This window comes from Rhinoraja longicauda, chromosome 6 (assembly GCF_053455715.1).
Source record: "Rhinoraja longicauda isolate Sanriku21f chromosome 6, sRhiLon1.1, whole genome shotgun sequence".
In the NCBI taxonomy this organism is placed as follows: Eukaryota; Metazoa; Chordata; class Chondrichthyes; order Rajiformes; family Arhynchobatidae; genus Rhinoraja; species Rhinoraja longicauda.
Window position 1 is genome coordinate 8,111,578 of NC_135958.1, and position 15,306 is coordinate 8,126,883.

General features: G+C 47.8%; 1 protein-coding gene across 1 annotated transcript in view; it reads right to left on the minus strand.

Moving 5' to 3' along the window:
- adcy7 (adenylate cyclase 7) overlaps nt 1-15,294 on the minus strand; it is a 47,655-nt gene extending 32,361 nt beyond the window's left edge. The window contains 12 exon segments of the mRNA XM_078400403.1: nt 1,147-1,305; nt 2,085-2,212; nt 5,774-5,885; nt 7,855-8,000; nt 9,933-10,082; nt 11,191-11,352; nt 12,699-12,830; nt 12,832-12,879; nt 12,881-12,898; nt 14,668-14,706; nt 14,708-14,801; nt 14,803-15,294. Of these exon segments, the coding sequence (XP_078256529.1) occupies nt 1,147-1,305; nt 2,085-2,212; nt 5,774-5,885; nt 7,855-8,000; nt 9,933-10,082; nt 11,191-11,352; nt 12,699-12,830; nt 12,832-12,879; nt 12,881-12,898; nt 14,668-14,706; nt 14,708-14,801; nt 14,803-14,843 (1,229 nt within the window). The 5' untranslated portion in view covers nt 14,844-15,294.
- Nucleotides 15,295-15,306: the final 12 nt, after the last annotated feature.

Consider the following 15,306-nt stretch of genomic DNA (forward strand, 5'->3'; position numbering starts at 1 on the left):
TGGGAGGAAACCGGAGCAACTCTACCGCGGTGCTACCGTGCCGTCTATATTTTTGGTGATGGTCGGCGTGGAATCGGTGGGCCGAAGGGCCTATTTCCATGCTGTATCCCTACAAACCTTCATTACATTTTCCTAACCAGTGTCATCAATGTAGGCCGCCAAGTGACCAGAGAAGTCCGTGGCACAATTACTTCCGGTGAACTATTTAGTCACAGAGGGTGGTGAATCTGTGGAATTTGTTGCCACAGACGGCTGTGGAGGCCAAGTCAATGGATGTTTTTAAGGTTGAGATTGACATATTCTTGGTTTAGTATGGGTGTCAGGGGTTTTATGGGGAGAAGGCTGTAGAATGGGGTTAAGGGGGAAAGATAGATCAGCCATGATTGAATGGGCCAATGATGAGCCAAATATTTCTGCTCCGAGAACTTATGAACATGATGTTTCCAGTTTCCATGATGAACACAATTTCATTCAAATCAATTTTTGAATGACAATAAAAAGCAATTTGATTTGATTTGATTTGATTTAAAGAGTGTTTCATGGGAAACACAGCTCGTACCAGGAACAGCGATGGTGAACACTACTAGTGTGTAGGAAAGAACTGTAGAAATGCTCTGGTATTTTATTGCTCCGGTATTTTATTTCATTCTTCACACGTGTAAATTATAATACTTTATTCTTAATTGTTTGCTGTATGTTCGTGTTGTTACTTGCGAGCGGAGCACCAAGGCACATTCCTTGTATGTGTACATACTTGGCCAATAAAATGTATTCAATATTCAATTCAACTCAAACTCAATATACAAAAATATATTCAATAGATGCAGGTTTAGATCGAAGGCAGACACAAAATGCTTGAAAATCTTTCCCCCTCAACCCCATTCTACAGCCTTCTCCCCATAACCCCTGACACCCGTACTAAACACAAGAATCTGCCAATCTCCGCCTTAAAAATATCCATTGACGGCCTCCATAGCCGTCTGTGGCAACAAATTCCACAGATTCCTCAGTGGGACGGGCAGCACCTCTGGAGAGAAGGAATGGGTGACGTTTCAAGTGTGAAGAAGGGTCTCGACCCTATTCCTTTTCTCCAGAGATACTGTCTGGCCCACTGAGTGACTCCAGCGTTTTGTGGACCATACTCACCCAGGCACTCCTCCAGACTCCATGTGGTTGGCCAAGGTCACGTCGTGGGACCACACGTCGTACTGCCACTTCCTGAGGCCGATGACGCCGCACAGCACGTTGCCCGAGTGTACGCCCACACGCATGCTGATGTCCACGCCCGTCACCGCTTGCACCTGCCTGCACCGGGCAAGAGCACACCATCACTCCCACATCCCACACCATCACTCCCACATCCCACACCATCACTCCCACATCCCACACCATCACTCCCACATCCCACACCACCACAGAGCAGCGAGCACTGCCGGCACTGGACATGCAGCTACAGGGAGGAGCTGCACAGCCCCACAACTCCTGGAAACACCATGCCCTTTTACAGCTTCATACAGTGTTAATTCTGATATATATATATATGTGTGTGTGTGAGTGTGTGCCAGCGTGTCTGTGTGTGCATGTGTGCCCGCGTGTCTGTGTGTGTGTGTGTGTGTGTGTGTGTGTGTGTGTGTGTGTGTGTGTGTGTGTGTGTGTGTATGTGCGTGTGCGTGTTATACATTAACACTATATAAAACATAAATTAATCATATTGAATGGCGATGCTGGCTCGAAGGGCCGCATGGCCTACTCCTGCACCTATTTTCCTTGCTGCTATGTTTCTATGAATGAGTACAACACCATTTAGAACCATAGTTCCTTTTGTAAATTGCAGGCAAGGATCACTGTGACACTTCTGACCCCTTTCTCTAATTTTACACATGCCCCTGGATCCAATCATAACACCACCAATAGTCTCGATCTGACAGTGTAAGCTCCAGAGGCAGGTAGAATGGTGACATTTGAAAGACATTTAGACAGGTAGTTTAGTTTGGAATGGCGGTGCTGGCTCGAAGGGCCGAATGGCCTATTCCTGCACCGGTTTTCTATGTTTCTACGTTTCTCAGACGGCCATCGTTACGTACTCAATAGCTTCGCACATGTCCAGTCCCATTTTCACACAATTCCTCGCATGTTTTGGTAAAGATACGGGAAGTCCTGAGACACAGTAGTAGCAATCGCCCAGTATTTTAATCCGCATACATTCATTCTCCTGGAAGAAAACAAAAAGCTGAATAACCAACACTTTAAAGGGGAGCCTCATTGAAACAAACAGAATAATGAAAGGCCTGGATAGAGTGGATGTGGAGAGGATGTTTAACACTAGTGGGAGAGTCTAGGACAAGATGTCACAGCCTCAGAATTAAAGGACGACCTTTTAGGAAGGAGATGAAGAGGAATTTCTTTAGTCAGAGGGTGGTGAATCTGTGGAATTCATTGCCACAGACGGCAGTGGAGGCCAAGTCAATGGATATATTTACGGCAGAGATAGATAGATTCTTGATTAGTACAGGTGTTAAGGGTTATGCGGAGAAGGCAAGAGACTGGGGTTGAGAGGGAGAGATAGATCAGCCACGGTTGAATGGCGGAGTAGGCTTGATGGGCCGAATGGCCTAATTCTGCTCCTATCACTTCTGACCTGATGACTTCTACACTCCCAGACTAACGTAGTAGGTGACTTGTGTAAACTCGCGCTTGCGTACGCAGTTCTGTATTCAGACCCTAGTGTGATCAAGGCAGTTTGTATTTTCCACATCGATGTACTCAAGTTTACGCCGGAAACAAGCCGGCAATGGCGGCTGTGCCTACCCAGAAGGCTGTGTGCCGCAGAAAGTGCCCTGGACACAGCTGGGACAGTTAATACTCTCAGTGACGGACACACAGTGCTGGAGTAACTCAGTGGGACAGGCATCTGGAATTTTTTTCCTGCATCTAGCCTGTCCAATTCTTTAAGAATTTTATATGTTTCTTTAAGATCCCCTCTCATCCTTCTAAATTCCAGTGAATACAAACCCAGCCGACCCACTCTTTCATCATAAGTCAGTCCCGCCATCCCGGGAATTAACCTGGTGAACCTACGCTGCACTCCCTCAATAGCAAGATTGTCCTTCCTCAAATTAGGAGACCAAAATTGCACACAATATTCCAGGTGCGGTCTCACCAGGGCCCTGTACAACTGCAGAAGGACCTCTTTGCTCCTATACTCAAATTCTCTCGTTATGAAGGCCAACATGCCATTAGCTTTCTTCACTGCCTGCTCTACCTGCACGCTTATTTTCAGTGACTGACGTCCAACCACACCCAGGTCTCGTTGCACTCTTCTCGTTGTTCTCGGGAGAACATGGACAGGCAACGTTTCGGGTCGAGACGGTTAAGATGAGGACCCACCCAATCAGAAACGTCACCTATCCTTTTTCTCCAGAGATGCTGCCTGACCAGTTACTCCAGCACTTTGTGTTTATCTTCGGTAATAGGTGGATACTGGCGAGGGTGGGGAGGGTTGATAGGCAGATGGTTGGACAAAGGCCAGAGATGGAATGACAGAAGGCGTGAGACAAGAGGTTTGAAGAGTAGCGAATTGTGAAGCTGGAAGAAAGAATGTAGGCGGAATTTCTATGTTGATTAATATATATAATATAATAATATATAATATAATAATAATAATAATAATACTAAAAGGACGCCTAGCCGTTTGTGGGGGTTGCAAGTGAGTTTAAATGAAGACCATCAGAAGAAGGGTTCCGACCCAAAACGTCACTTATCCATGTTCTCCAGGGATGCTGCCTGACCCACTGAGTTACTCCAGCATTTTGTGTCTTCCCCAGCAGATTAAATTATGTTTGCTAAATGGTACAACATTGCCCATGATGGATGGGTTGAGTAGTCATACATTTACTGGGTTCTGCACGATCATTATCTTGGGTCACCACTGCTCGGAAAACCAAGTGGACTAGCCACATAACCACTGCAGTGCTAGACCACGTCCAAAGTGAGGGTTTCCCCAGTCGTACTCTCACCTCCTGACACCCGAAACCATTTCCCTCATCTATAAGGCATAACTCAGGAGGATGTTGCCACAGAAGGCTGTGAAGGCCATGTCAGTGGATATTTTGAAGGCAGAGATAGATAGATTCTTGATTAGTACGGGTGTCAGGGATTATGGGGAGAAGACAGGAGGGGCAATTTACAGAAGCCAATTAACCAACAAACTTGCACATCTTTGGAGTGTGGGGGGAATCCGGAGCGCCCGGATAAAACCCCATGTGGCCACAGGGAAAACGTACAAACTACGTAAAGACAGCGCCCGTGGTCAGGATCGAACCCCAGGCAGCAACTCTATCGCTGCTCCACTGTGCCGCCCTGCTTACACTTACCTCACAAAATTAACGCCACCGCCAGGGGGAAGGAACTAAGGAGGGTCCAGCGTGAGGGGACCACCGTGAGGGTGGGGGAGAACAGAGGGGGACCCAGCGTGGGGGGGGGGCACCACCGTGAGGGTGGGGGGAGAACAGAGGAGGGCCCACCGTGAGGGGACCACTGTGAGGGTGGGGGGAGAACAAAGGGGGACCCAGCGTGGGGGGGGCACCACCGTGAGGGTGGGGGGAGAACAGAGGGGGACCCAGCGTGGGGGGGGGGGACCACCGTGAGGGTGGGGGGAGAACAGAGGAGGGCCCAGCATGAGGGGACCACCGTGAGGGTGGAGGGGTGAACAGAGGGGGGCCCAGCGTGGGGGGGCACCGCCATGAGGGTGGGGGGAGAACAGAGGGGGACCTGGTGTGGGGGGTACTTAGTAACTTAATAAGTGCCCTCTATCATATCATATCATATCATATATATACAGCCGGAAACAGGCCTTTTCGGCCCACCAAGTCCGTGCCGCCCAGCGATCCCCGTACATTAACACTATCCTACACCCACTAGGGACATTTTTTACATTTACCCAGCCAATTAACCTACATACCTGTACGTCTTTGGAGTGTGGGAGGAAACCGAAGATCTCGGAGAAAACCCACGCAGGTCACGGGGAGAACGTACAAACTCCTTACAGTGCAACACCCGTAGTCAGGATCGAACCTGAGTCTCCGGCGCTGCATTTGCTGTAAAGCAGCAACTCTACCGCTGCGCTACCGTGCCGCCCTTTAGTGGCGACTATTTGCATACCTTGGGGATGCAAGCAAAGAATTTCACCGTGACTTGTCACATGCGACAATAAAGTATTCATTCACAAAATGCTGGGGTAACTCAGCGGGTCAGGCAGCATCTCAGGAGAGAAGGAATGGGTGACGTTTCGGGTCGAGACCCTTCTTCAGACGTCTCGACCCGAAACGTCACCCATTCCTTCTCTCCTGAGATGCTGCCCGACCTGCTGAGTTCCTCCAGCATTTTGTGGATAAATACCTTCGACTTGTACCAGCATCTGCAGTTATTTTCTTACACATAAAGTATTCATTCATTCATTTCAAGGGGAGTCAAATGTATCATAGTTTCATAACTAACAAGAACCACTACGAAGAATAATGAAGAATAATGAGGAATAACGAAGAAGAAGAATGAGGATGGGCCACGTGAGAGTTGGAGGAAGCCCTGTGGGAACAAAGGAGGACCTAGGCGCGGGATACTTTGTAACTTTGTCCGCGCCCTTTACATAGCGGTTCTTTGTATACCTTGGCTACACAAAGCAAAGAGTTTCACAGAGACTTGTCACATGTGACAACAGAGTATTCATTCATTCAGTTTGGTTCTGTGCGGTACATCTGCAGAACTAGATGCCTACCTTCGCAATCTGGTCAAACTTCCCAAACAGCTCGTTCAGCATGACGACCAGCTCCTTGGGTGAACAGTCGCTAGCTAGACGGGTAAAGCCCACAATATCTGCGTACAGGATGCTGTTAACACATGAAGGAAGATAGGTTTTGGTGAAGATAGACACGAAATGTTGGAGTAACTCAGCGGGACAGGCAGCACCTCTGGAGAGAAGGAATGAGTTGAGTTTTGATGAAGTCTGAAGAAGGGTCTCGACCCGAAACGTCACCCATCCCTTCTCTCCAGAGATGCTGCCTGTCCCGCTGAGTTACTCCAGCATTTTGTGTCTACTAAGTTTTGGTGATGCAGCTGTGGAAAGATGTTGTTTAGCTCTAAAGAAGATCCTTCTTCCCTGTGGCTATCAAACTGTCTCACTCCTCCCCCTTCTGTCGTGGGGTAGACTGAGACTGACTCTCCCCCCCCCCCCCCCCCCCCCACCCCCCACCCCACCCTCCCTCCCCTCCCCAATCTTTGCAAATCCCCAACCCTTTCCACTGGTCACTTTAATTTCATGCTTCATGTATCTTGTTGTGTTTCATGACTGTTGTCAGATCAATGTCCCACCTGGGATAAATAAAGTTCCATCGTATCGTACAGTGGAGAGAAGATTTACAACTATGTTTTTTTTCTCAGATACACAGCATGAGAATAGGCCTTTCGGCCCATCGAGTCCACACAGATCAGCGATCCCCCGTACGCTAGTTCTATCCTACACTCTGGGGGCAACTTACAGAAGCCAAATAACCAACAAACCTGCACGTCTTTGGAAAGTGGGAGGAAACCGGAGCACCCGGAGAAAACCCACGCGGTCACAGGGAGGACGTACAAACTCCGTACAGACAGGATCCATAGTCAGGATCGAACCCGGGTCTCTGGAGCAGTAAGGTAGCCACTCTACCGCTGCACCACTGTGCTGCCCCCGTACGTGTTTTCAGAAATGTTTTCGGGGCCTGAGCTATAAGGGAGAGTGCGGCACGGTGGCGCAGTGGTAGAGTTGCTGCCTTACAGCGAATGCAGCGCTGGAGACCCGGGTTCGATCCCGACTACGGGTGCTGTCTGTACAGAGTTTGTACGTTCTCCCCTTGACCTGCGTGGGTTTTCTCCGAGATCTCCGGCTTCCTCCCGCACTCCAAAGACGTGCAGGTTTGTATGTTAATTGGCTTGGTAAATGTAAAAATTGTCCCTAGTGGGTGTAGGATGGTGTTAGTGTGCGGGGATCGCCGGTCGACGCGGACCCGGTGGGCCGAAAGGGCCCGTTTCCGCGCTGTATCTTTAAACTAAACAGAGGTTGGCTGAGCGGTGCTCTGATAGAAGTGAAAACAAAACTTGAGGGGAATAAATAGGGAGAAAGCACAGAGCCTTTTACAGTGGAATCAAGAACCGGAGGATATAATATATTCCTCTATTCGTCCCACACCGGGGAAATTTACGGTGTTATAGCAGCAAAGTGGATTGCAAGAGATCATTCATTATAAATAAATAAAAGATACATAAATTGTCATCAGTTTTCTGTGTGTTGTTAGCTGTTACTGTTGACTCGTCTGCTGGGAGCAGTGCTGGTTGTGCAGTCTCACAGCAGCGGGAAGGAAGGACCTCCTATATCTCTCCTTCACGCACTTGGGGTGAAGGAGTCTGTCACTGAAGGAGCTACTCAGTGCAGTGACAGTGTCCTGCATGGGGTGGGAGGCGTTGTCCAGCAACCATATGCTAAAGGTGAGAGTGGAAAGATTTGATGGGAACTTGAGGAGCAACTTTTTTCACAGAGAGTGGTGGGTGTATGGAAAGAGCTGCCAGAGGAGGTAGTTGAGGCAGGGATTATAGCAACATTTATATAGTAACTTTCACCGGCCAAGATGCCCCATCTAAACTAGATTCACCTGCCCGCGTTTGGCCCTTATCCCTCCACACCGTTCCTATCTGTGCGCCTGTCCAAATGTTAAACGTTTAAACGTTAAATGACAAATACAGGCAGGATGAACCAATTGAAATAAAATTGATAATAGAAGGCATACTTTCTAATCTTTGTGAATGCTGTCAAGACCAACACTGTACCTGACATTCCGGTGTCGTTTTACATATAAGCTGTGGAAATTATCCCGCTTGTGAGGGTAGTAATTACTCTCCTTCAAGCGCTCAATTATAGAGAGTTTCATTTCCATTGATATATAAACTGGCAGGACAGACAACAGCAAACTTTCCTGCAATAAATGAATCACAAGGGTACTCGTTAAAACTGTTAACGCCGCTAAACATTTACATTTATTATAAATAAATCACGCTTAAGCCTAATCAATTTTAATCGTTTTAAAAACCAGCCTCAAAAAGTCATAAGCCATTAGGGATGCACTAACTAGACAGGAATGGAAGGGTCTCGACCAGAAACATCACCCATCCACGTTCTCCTGAGATGCTCACAAAATGCTGGAGTAACTCAGCGGGGCAGGCAGCATCTCTGGAGGGAAAGAACAGGTGACGTTTCGAGCCGACACCCTTCTTCAGACTGACTTTTAGCCATTCCTCCGTCACCCATTCCTTCTCTCCGGAGATGCTGCCTGTCCCGCTGAGTTACTCCAGCAATTCCCGGGAATAGAAGGACCTGGTTTGTATTTATCCACGATAATTATCCAAATAGTTTCTGCATTTACAAGGATGGTATCCCTTCAGATGGTCTTGCAAATTAAGTGCCCAAACACAAGGTGCTGGAGTAACTCAGCAGGTCACGCAGCATCTGCGGAGGGAATTGAATACGTGCATTTTGGGTCGGGATTCTTCTTCAGACTGAAAAAAGATCATAAGGGATAGAAGCAGAATTAGGTCCATTCGGCCCAACAAGTCTACTCCGCCATTCAATCATGGTTGATCTATCTCTCCCTCCCAACCCCATTCCCCTCCTTCTCCCCATAACCCCTGACACCTGTACTGATCAAGAATCCATCTATCTCTGCCATAAAAATATCCACTGACGGCCTCCACAGCCTCCTGTGGCAAATAATTCCACAGATTCACCACCCTCTGACTAAAGAAATTCCATCTCATCTCCTTCCTAAAGGAACGCCCTTTAATTGTTCAGATGGGGTGTGCGTTAGGAGGTGTTATCTACAGGGAGAGGTTGGACAGATTTGGATTACTTTCTCTGGAATGCCAGAGGTTGCAGAGTATCCATGTACCTGCCTAAAAACGTTGGGATTATCCCTGCCTCAGCTACCTCCTATGACAATGGGTTCCATACACCCACCACCCTTTGTGTGAAAAAGGATACCTCCTCGGGTTCCTATTAAATCTTCTCCCCCCCCCTTCACTTTGAACCTGTGTCCTCTGGTTCTCGATTCCCCTACTCCGGGCAAGAGACTCTGTGCGTCTATCCGATCTATTTCTCTCGTGATTTTGTACACCTCATCTGAGGGGTGATCGGTCTAAAGGGGTACACCTTTAGATCATCCCTCAGACGAGGTGTACAAAATCACGAGCAAAATAGATCGGATAGATGCACAGAGAAATCATGAGACCCCCGATCGATTGCTGTCATGATTTTGTGCATTTTCGGGAGGCGGCAGGCATTGGAAAGATGTCCAATCCCCAAACAGTCTTTCCAGGTGAGACAGAGGTTCACCTGCCCCTCCTCCAACCTCATCTATTGTATCCATTGTTCCAGATGTCAACTTCTCTACATCGGCGAAACCAAACGCAGGCTTGGCGATCGTTTCGCTCAACACCTTCGCTCAGTCCGCCTTAACTAACCTGATCTCCCAGTGGCTGAGCACTTCAACTCCCCCTCCCACTCCCACTCTGACCTTTCTGTCATGGGCCTCCTCCAGTGTCATAGTGAGGCACACTGCAAATTGGAGGAACAGTACCTCATATTTCGCTTGGGCAGCTTACAGCCCAGCGGTGTGAACATTGACTTCTCTAACTTCAGATAGCTCCTCTGTCCTTCTCTTCCCCTCCCTCTTCCCAGTTCTCCCACTGTCTTCCTGTCTCCACCTATATCCTTTCTTTGTCCCGCCCCCCTGACATCAGTCTGAAGAAGGGTCTCGACCCGAAACGTCACCCATTCCTTCTCTCCTAGATGCTGCCTGACCCGCTGAGTTACTCCAGCATTTTGAGATACCTTGGAAAGATGTCCTCCTCACCTGCTGCTTTTTCTTCACATCCAACTGCATCCCTGTTTGGATGCAGCTGAGGGTATCTTCGTAGGTCTGCTCCATGGCCCGCTCCATGGAAAACTTATGGAAAAAGCCGACCATGCAACCGCACGCAAATATCACAGCGTTGGAGACGAGCTGGAAGACCAAATCAGCAACATCAGTCGTTGAAAACCGCACTGCCTTTAACAACGCCCGTCAGCGGTAAAGACCATACATGATCACAATCGAGCCGATACATGATCACATTCCCCCCGCGACCTGCGTAGGTTTCCTCCGAAATCTTCAGCTCGATTGTGATCATGGGAATAACTTTTGCGCAAGATAAAATCCAGTAAAGTCCGATTAAAGATAGTCCGAGGGTCTCCAAAGAGATAGATGGTAGCTCAGGGCAGCTCTCTAGCTGATGATAGGATGGTTCAGTTGCCTGATAACAGCTGGGAAGGAACAGTCCCCAGAATCTCACCTTATAGAAACATCGAAAATAGATGCAGGAGGAGGCCATTCGGCCCTTCGAGCCGGCACCACCATTCAATATGATCATGGCAAAATCAGTACCCCGTTCCTGCATTATCCCCATATTCCCTGATTCCATTAGCCCTATGAGCTAGGTCTAACTCTCTCTTGAAAACATCTTCAACATAGCTTTGCCCTCTAATTATGGACATATCCACCCTGGGAAAAAGGTTCCGAATGTCCACCCTATCTGTGCCTCAAATTGATAAAAATGTGATAGAATAACATTATACCATATTACTTAAGAGTGTGGAAGATAAAATGAGGTTCATTATTAGAAATATTTTAGTATCATTGCTCCCGATTAAATAAATGAAACAATTTACCCGATTAAAAAAGGGGTTTTGATTCAGAGCAGTGCTGTGTTCAGAACAGATGAACGGCACGGTGGCACAGCGGTAGAGTTGCTGCCTTACAGCGCTTGCAGCGCCAGAGACCCGGGTTCGATCCCGGCTACGGGTGCTGTCTGTACGGAGTTTGTACGTTCTCCCCGTGACTTGCGTGGGTTTTCTCCGAAATCTTCGGTTTCCTCCCACACTCCAACGACGTGCAGGTTTGTCGGTTAATTGGCCTTGGTGTAAATGTAAAACTGTCCCCGGTAGGGTAGTGTTTAGTGTGCGAGGATCACCGGCACGGTGCGGACTCGGTGGGCCGTGGGGCCTGTCTCCGCGCCATATCTCCAAAAGAAAAACTAAACGAAACAGATGCAAAGCTGGTAAAGCAGACTCACCTGCTGAGCAAGGAAGGTTGGCGGTTTCGATGTGGTGGACAGGTATATACTGAGGACGACTACATGGGAGATGGAGGAGAGCAGACTGGCGATGATGGCATCTCGCATTGACAACGGCAGCATTGTGTACAACACAAACACAATGTACAAAAAGAAAGGCACCTTGAAGAAAACAAACGCTGGCTTATTGTTTACGTTTATGAATCTCTTAAAATGCACCTTCCAAACAAAGATAATTAAAAATGTTTGAGTTTATTTTATTGTTGTGTGTACCGAGGTACATTGAAAAGCCTTCGCAAAGGCCTTGTTTTATTTGTGTAGGAAGGAACTGCAGATTCCTTCTTCAGACTAAACTCAATTCAATCTTTCATTCATTGGCTCTATATCTCTCTACATCATCGTCTATATCTCTCGTTTCCCTATCCCGTGACTTTCAATCTGAAGAAGGGTCTCGAACCAAAATGTCACCCATTCCTTCGCTCCAGAGATGCTGCCTGTCCCGCTGAGTTACTCCAGCATTTTATGTGCATCTTTGGTTTAGACCAGCATCTGCAGTTCACTTCATACAAGGGAAATTTAGAGGACAATTAACCTGTAAACCCGCACATCTTTGATCAGAAGTCATAAGATCATGCGATTGGAGTAGAATTAGGCCATTCGGCCCATCAAGTCTACTCCGTCATCCAATCATGGCTGATCAATCTCTCCCTCCTAACCCCATTCTCCCGCCTTCTCCCTATGGGCGGCACGGACTTGGTGGGCCGAAAAGGCCTGTTTCCGGCTGTATATATATATGATATGATATGATGACCACTGGCACCTCCTTTGAATTGTAGACGGGCGGCACGGTGGCGTAGCGGTAGAGTTGCTGCCTTACAGTTCCAGAGACCCAGGTTCGATCCTGGCCATGGGTGCTGTCTGTATAGAGTTTGTACGTTCTCCCTGTGACTGTGGTTTTGTTGGTGCAAGAAGGTAAAATGTCATCTGTTTTTGAAGGCTCCCACACACCCCACTACTACAATATTTAAAAGACATTTAGAAAGGGACAATGGACAGGAAACGTTTAGAGGGATGTGGGCCAAACACAGGCAAGTGGGACTAGTGTAGATAGGCATCTTGATTCTTCCAATTTTGATGATAACTCCAGTAAAACGTCCATCTTTTGCCAAAATTATGAGGAGAATTGTTACAGAAATACTAATCCAATTAATTTAATTAGCAGCACAACATCACTGTAACTGAAGATGGACACAAAATGCTGGAGTAACTCAGTGGGACAGGCAGCATCTCAGGAGAGAAGGAACGGGTGACGTTTCGGGTCGAGACCCTTCGTAGGACTGGACTGCCTCGACCGGAAACGTCACCCATTCCTTCTCTCCAGAGATGCTGCTGCCTGTCCCGCTGAGTTGCTCCAGCATTTTGAGTCCGTCTTCAGTGTAAACTAGCGTCTGCAGTTCCTTCCTACAAGTCACCGTGACTGAACTTAAACCAATGGGAAAGACACCTACCTGATCCCAGGCGGAGATTCTTTCACCAGTGAAGATGAAAATGTAGCCCATGGTGAGAAGGCACAGCCAAATGAACAATGCAAATATCTTCATGCATCTTTGAAACAGTGACTCAATGAAGATGAGAACAAAAAATCACTATAAATATCCCCAGAGCAGTGCATAACGTAACAAAAAAAACGCAGATGATCCAGAACATTCTGTGTGAGACAAAAGCGCCACATTAATGTCAAACTTAGAATGCCTCTCAATATTTCCGTACAAGCTTATGCTGTCAAATGTTTATCAAACTGTAAAGCAACATAATACCCATGTACTATGAAGTCTGAAGAAGGGTCTCGACCCAAAACGTCACCCATTCGTTCCCTCCAGAGATGCTGCCTGTCCCGCTGAGTTACTCAGCATTTTGTGTCTATCTCCAGTGTAAACCAGCATCTGCAGTTCATTCCTACTAACATCTGAGGTTTTAGTTTAGTTTAGAGGTACAGCACGGAAACAGGCCCTTCGGCCCACCGAGTCCGCGCCGACCAGCGAGTCCCCGCACGCTAATACTATCCTACACACACTAGGGACAATTTTTACATTGATACCAAGCCAATTAACCTACAAACCTGCAGCTTCTGTGGAGTGTGGGAGGAAACCGGAAGATCTCGGAGGAAAACCCACGCAGGTCACGGGGAGAACGTACAAACTCCGTACAGACGGCACAAAAAGGTTCAAAAGTTTTCCCAACCTTGTTGATGCGTCAATAGCAAAGCTTCAAGAAATCTTCAAGAAGTTGCATGGCTTGACAGAGAACTTAGAGATAACCTTCTCTTGACCACTTGTTGAATGTAAAGGCACAACATCAAAATGTGTGTCAAAAGACAGGCACAAAATGCTGGAGTAACTCAGCAGGACTAGAGAAGGAATGGGTGACATTTCGGGTCAAGTCCCTTCTTCAGACGGCAATATTCTTCCAAAATGTGGTCCCTCCATTCCTTGAAATTAATCAGGAAATGAACAAATTCTTTCAAAATTTGTTTTCAAACTGAAGATCCATTGCTGTCATCGAGTCAATCAGCCCCATGTTAAAACAATATTGACAGGTTTTAGCTTTCGTTTTAGAGATACAGCATAGAAACAGGCCCTTTGGTCCACGCCGACCATCCATCCATCGCCTGTTCACACGAGTTCCACGTTATCCCACTTTCTTCATCCGCTCCCCTAAGGCACTAGGGGGCAATTTACAGAGAGCTAATTAACCGACAAACCCACACGACTTCGGGATGCGGGAGGAGAAAACCCACGTGGTCACGGGGAGAACGTGCAAACTCCACACTGACAGCCCCCGAGGTCAGGATCGAACCCGGGGTCTCTGGCGCTGTGAGGCAGATGCAGCTCAACCAGTTGCGCCACAGTGTAAACCGGGTTAAATCCTGACTAGAGTTGCTGTCTGTACGGAGTTTGCAAGTCGTCCCTGTGACCGAGTGGGTTTTCTCCGGGTGTTCCGGTCTCCCCCCACACTCCAAAGACGTACGAGTTAGTCGGTTAACTGGCTTTGGTATAATGGTAAATTGTCCCTTGTGTAGGATAGTTGTGGTGTGCAAGAATTATAAGAAAATAACTGCAGATGCTGGTACAAATCGATTTATTCACAAAATGCTGGAGTAACTCAGCAGGTCAGGCAGCATCTCGGGAGAGAAGGAATGGGTGACATTTCGGGTCTGAAGAAAGGTCTCGACCCGAAACGTCACCCATTCCTTCTCTCCCGAGATGCTGCCTGACCTGCTGAGTTACTCCAGCATTTTGTGAATAAATAGTTGTGGTGTGCGCTGGTCGGCACGGGCTCGGTGGGCCGCAGGGCACGGTTTCCACGCTGTATGTCTAAAGTGAAGTAAAACCCAAACATTTTTTTTAAAAACAACACATTTTTGCTTCACTGAATCATTTTCTGTACCGTGCGTGGGACAAAATGTTTTCGACTTACCAGGCCAATGGCGAAGAACACAATGATCAGAGATATACAAAGCCACCGCAATAATTACAAGGAAGAGGAAGACTAGTGGGAATTGCTGAGTTATACGGAAATAAGTCTCAAAGAGTGAGTCTGGTTCTTCGACGAGTTTCATTTTCATTGATAAAATATTTCCCCCTGGATGGCATTGTACACGTCCAGGTTTTCCTCCGCTGAAGGTAAGTGTGGCAGTTCAAAGCTTACAGCGTGGCCCTACCAGGCAGCTGGCTGGGTGAGGGTTTGGTGTTGTTTCTAAATGTGTGAGAGGCTGCTCGCTCAGTCGCATGCTGTGTGCCCGATTTCGTCCAGTGTTAAGGTAGGGGGCTGGAGAGGGGGGGGCTAAGGGGGGTGAGGAGGAGGAGGAGGAGGAGGAGGGAGGGAGGAGGGGGGGGGAGAGAGGAGGGTCGGTGGTTGGGGAGTGATGTCACGACTCCAGGACCGTTCCGATACTCCAGCCCAGCTTGCTCTCTTCGCCAGTCCTGCCACGCATGTTTCTTCAGTGTGAGAGAATGAAGTGCTTTAAGGGCTCTCCCAACTATCCCCGCCAGGAAATTAGTCTTCTCCGCATCTGGGAATGGATGTTCAAGATCACCTCTGGCAACATCGTGATCC